The following is a 4438-nucleotide window of genomic DNA, read 5'->3' on the forward strand; positions in this document are numbered from 1 at the left end:
CAGATCTGGTTTTGCTAGCTCTGGCCACTTATGTGGCATGTTAACAGGGCACAATGTGTCATCTAATCAGCAGGACCACTCAGCTGTGGTGTGTACGGATCTGGTCTGGGCACACGCACCGAGTAAGATCTTTGTCAGCCCCAAGCCTCCAATGGTGACTTTGATCTCGTCGTCTCATTCCCTGTGGTCAGTTCTTTCACGACTATCACTGAATCTTGACTCTGGTCAGGGGTGGCCCAAGAACTCAGGGCAGGGCTCCGTGCCCATGTGGGATGAGGAGCAGCAAGGAGAGTGATGAAGCTGACAGTGACGGGAAGAAAATGGGAGAAAAGGAACAGGAAGAAGATAGGGTGCCTGGCATGTGGGCACTCCTTACTGGATGACACCATGCAAGCACTGAAATCACGCAAGATCTCATTAGGATCTCTAGAGAGCCACTTTAACGTACTTAGGGCGAGTGAATAGGTGGTTCCAAACTTCCAATGTTTATTGACATATGTGGTCGGGACATGAATTGACTGGGTGCAATTCCCGTATACGTAACTCAAAAGCTGGACTTCAGTTTTAATGTGTTGACAAAGTACAGACTATAGAACTACAGCACACGATCAGCTACAGTACTGATTGTTCTGGTTTTGAAAGTGAATCCCCTTCATGTGTAAGTCCATCCTACTATCATGAGCTGGTTAGGAGCATTCGGGCATTCACAAATGTTCACCCATATAAACATGGAAAAAGGACATCTCTTGGTGCCTAAACAGTACCTAGACTGACAAATTGCAGTTATAGATTGTCTTGGCTTGCAAATATAGTTGAATGCAAACACATATATTTGAATGATCATGTGTGAACTTCTGACAAAAATATAGAGCTTACCTCCAAATAATGTGCTTTCCCTCGGTGTGCTTTTTGTCCGTGGGCTGCCTCTTTTTGGGTTAACACTAACGGATCTAGATGCTGCAACCTTATGCTGTGTTGCAGTACCATCAGATGCGGGAACCTTTGGTTCAATTCTATTCAATCTTGAATTTATTTCTTTTAGCTGCAGATATCGGACAATACAAGAATAAGGATAATCCAGGTTTACTGCTTTGTGGACCTTTAAAAATGGACACGTAAAGTTCAATCATATAAAGTAGTACCAGATACTAGTCCAAAATACACAGATATACCAAGAGTGATACACTAGTATCAAGAGGACTTCTAGCAAGCAAAGGACAACTGCCAAAAACAACTAGATGGCCAAACACACTACCATGTATGTAGGCAGATTATGGCGCTGCAACTCTTCGTGGAACTGAGAACCCATGTTCTTGTACATTTCCTGTGATCGAAAAAAGTGATATTAGGATTGCCGTATAATTTTTACATAGCCTGGATAACGGGTACAGGCTGCAATTAGTTAGTATGGACAGTTGCTACTAGTTACACCAATAGTTTGAAAGCATGGGATAAACTACTTTTAAAACACACAAAAATAGATAACTGAGCGCAAGGGAGTAGTGAAAAGCAACTAGAAGCAAAGGGCATTGGGACTACATTGATTGTTTTGAGTATTTTTGTAGGAAAGGTTCAGCCTATCCAACTCGCAGAGTGGGACAGAACTATTGCGAAATTTGGTAAGACGAATGTTGAACATCCGAAAGCGCGAAATGGAAGGAATATAAGTGGACAAAAGATGAAAAGCATCAGCTGAAGCAGGTAAAAATGGTATGAAACCAGCTAACCTCAATACAAGACATAGCAGCTTCTCTGACACTTTGGTTCGAATCATTCATCAACTGCAAGACCTGTGAAGCCAGATAGTCTCAGCATATCTATCTATTGAATAAACATAAAGTCTGTGACATGCACAAAAATGTACGATAATAAATCGACTTGAATACTAGACTCACGGGTGAGAGTAAAACTCGTTGCATGAGAAGCTCCGTAGAAGCGAAAAGGCCAACTGCAGTTGCCACTGTAAGTACGAACTCTTCCCGAACCCTCCAACTCTTATGAGTCCATGCATAATTTCCGGCCCTTTCGAGAATGATTGTTGGTGAAGAAACCTAAGATATGGATAAAATCAGAAGGCTACCTAGTAATAAATCCAAAACATTGAGAACAAGGCAAGCATGTTTGGCTTCATACGTTGATATTCATTGGACAGAAGTCTACATGTAAAAGTAATGGTATCATAGTAGTAACAAACAACATTGACAAAAGAGAAAAGGCAACACATATTTATGCTGTAAATATCAGATCATTAAGAAAAAAATTATGTAATTGAGTAATTCACAACAACTAGGCATATTATAGATTTCATTTCAACACCTTAAAAGAGCAATCTTTACATGTGAACTAGCAGCATTTTTTAGGGTGAATGGTTCTTAAAACAGTCGAGCAAAAACCTAACTGCATATGAGAAGTTTATATCTTCGTTTGATACCCACCCGCATTTTATCGTTTCTACAAACAAAACTTGACCCAAAACTAAGAAAGCTAATCCCTTGATTATTGGAGTTTGAAACGGCATTGTAGCTCAATAGCACACCATCACACGAAAACTAAAACAAATTCATCCTTATGGATAATTGGACCAAATTTAAAACTCCGGCTAAGTTCCAAAGCAACCACATTCCCCCGGAATATTAGTAGATTAAAGAAACAACAAGTGGGATCATCACGACCGAAAGGGCAGGCGACCCACCTCCATGAGCGTGACGAGGAGCTGGCGCGCGGCCTCGCGGACGGGCTGCTTGCCGTCGCCGAGGCGCTCGACGGCGGCGGGGACGAGCGCGTTGAGGTGGATCTTGAAGTGGTCCCCGGCGAGCACGGCGGCGGCGGAGAGCGCCTGCAGGCCCCCCTGCGCGACGCGGAAGTTGGCGTCCCGCGTCAGATCCACGCAGGTGTCCACCAGCGAGGTGACCTCGGCCGGGGAGAGGCCGCGGCGCGCCGCCGCGTCGAGCGCCTCGTGCAGGCGCTCCACCCCGGCCAGCCGCTCCTTGGTGTCCTTGGCGCGCGCCGCCTCCAGCGCCGCCTCCATTTCGGCGCGCGGGCCCCGAAGAGTCCGCCGTGTGGCAGTAGGGCTGCGTGGAGGGGGGGGCCGGCGGCGAGGCGAGGGGGGTGGTCGGATCTGGGGACGGAGGCGAGGGGGGGAGGGGAGGGGAGAGTGTGAGAGCGTACACGGATGCTGAGAGGTAGGGTGGTTGGGGCTTTAGGTGGGTTTGTGCAATGACACCCCTGGCTGGCCGCGATATTTCACGCTTATGCCCTCCATTTGGATACACAGAGGCTACTGGGCTACACACAGTACGAAATGGGAGTCGTTTCTTTCTCGAAAAGCGTGCCATGTCTTGTACATATTGTACCCTCGAAAAAAAAAAGCGTGCCATAAACTGGAGCCCGGGAAAGCGGAGCACGTTACCGAATTTTGGGTGTGGTATGGCCATGGCATAGAGTGTAATAAATCCGCAAAACTTTTGCGTTTGTTTCTCAAGTATATTTAAATTCAACCAACATTCTAAAAAATTAACGTATACTTTCTGCTACGTGGGGAAGTATAAGTTCAGTTAGGGAAGAAACACATAGGAGAATTCCTGCGGTTGAAAAATGACTTTGAAAATCAGGGGCCGGGAGACGACATAGCATAACGTTGCCATTCCATGCCAAAACGTCGTTACGTACGTATGGTCAAGTCGTTGCCCCCCGTGATTAACTGAGAGTTAGAGAGCAAAAGCGTCGTTTTTGAACTCGAGTGTCAACATCACGTACACTACAATATATAGGACTCCACATGGATGGTATGCTACACTACAATATGTTAGGGAGTATGAGACGCTATGTTAGAGAGCATTATTATACCAACACAAGGAAACAAAAACATGTCTCGTTTGAGATAGATATATATGGTCCACGCAGACGCAGAGCTAGCTCGGTGGGATGCTTGATGTACGTATGGTAATGGCAACTACTTGCACCAACTAGCAGCAGTACGTGTGCGTGATGTTTACACCTGAACTAATCATCCTCCGCCTTAAACTCCCTTGCGTCGTTGTCTCTTACCAGCGGAAATGTTATGTTACGTACGTGGACCATGCGATCGAGTTGCAGGGAGGGCGGCTATCATTATCCGTCGGATCCCGGATGGCTGCGTTGCATTGATGCATGCAGGTGATCCACCACGCTGTTTAATTAATTAGTGTCGTATGTGTACACGAACGAAACTAGTAGGTTAGCTATGCATTCCACTCCTGGTACAAAAATATTGGGAGAATAATGTGTTAGTACACGTTACAAGAGCATTCTAAAAATATAATGGCATGCTAGTACAATCTAGCCGCGTAAATAATCACTTATGAGCTGCTAATTAAGAGCAAGTACTCACCCGCAAAAAAAAATTAAGAGCAAGTACAATAGAAGACTTATAACCCGCTTATATGGTATGATTGCTATC

At 45.3% G+C, this 4438-nt stretch overlaps 1 protein-coding gene across 2 annotated transcripts in view; it reads right to left on the bottom strand.

The window, feature by feature from the left end:
• The window catches only part of LOC119364848 (CLIP-associated protein-like), a 12044-nt gene extending 8916 nt beyond the window's left edge, over nucleotides 1-3128 (bottom strand). The window contains exons 1-5 of one of the 2 annotated variants that reach the window (XM_037630408.1): nucleotides 2693-3128; nucleotides 1896-2051; nucleotides 1728-1790; nucleotides 1256-1324; nucleotides 877-1042 (exon numbers count right to left, since the gene is read on the bottom strand). In XM_037630408.1, coding sequence (XP_037486305.1) covers nucleotides 877-1042; nucleotides 1256-1324; nucleotides 1728-1790; nucleotides 1896-2051; nucleotides 2693-3028 — 790 coding nt within the window. In that variant the 5' untranslated portion in view covers nucleotides 3029-3128. The remainder of the gene's footprint in view (nucleotides 1-876; nucleotides 1043-1255; nucleotides 1325-1727; nucleotides 1791-1895; nucleotides 2052-2692) is intronic. The other variant, XM_037630407.1, reaches the window with a different exon arrangement.
• Nucleotides 3129-4438: the final 1310 nt, after the last annotated feature.

This window comes from Triticum dicoccoides, chromosome 2B (assembly GCF_002162155.2).
Source record: "Triticum dicoccoides isolate Atlit2015 ecotype Zavitan chromosome 2B, WEW_v2.0, whole genome shotgun sequence".
Lineage (NCBI taxonomy): Eukaryota > Viridiplantae > Streptophyta > Magnoliopsida > Poales > Poaceae > Triticum > Triticum dicoccoides.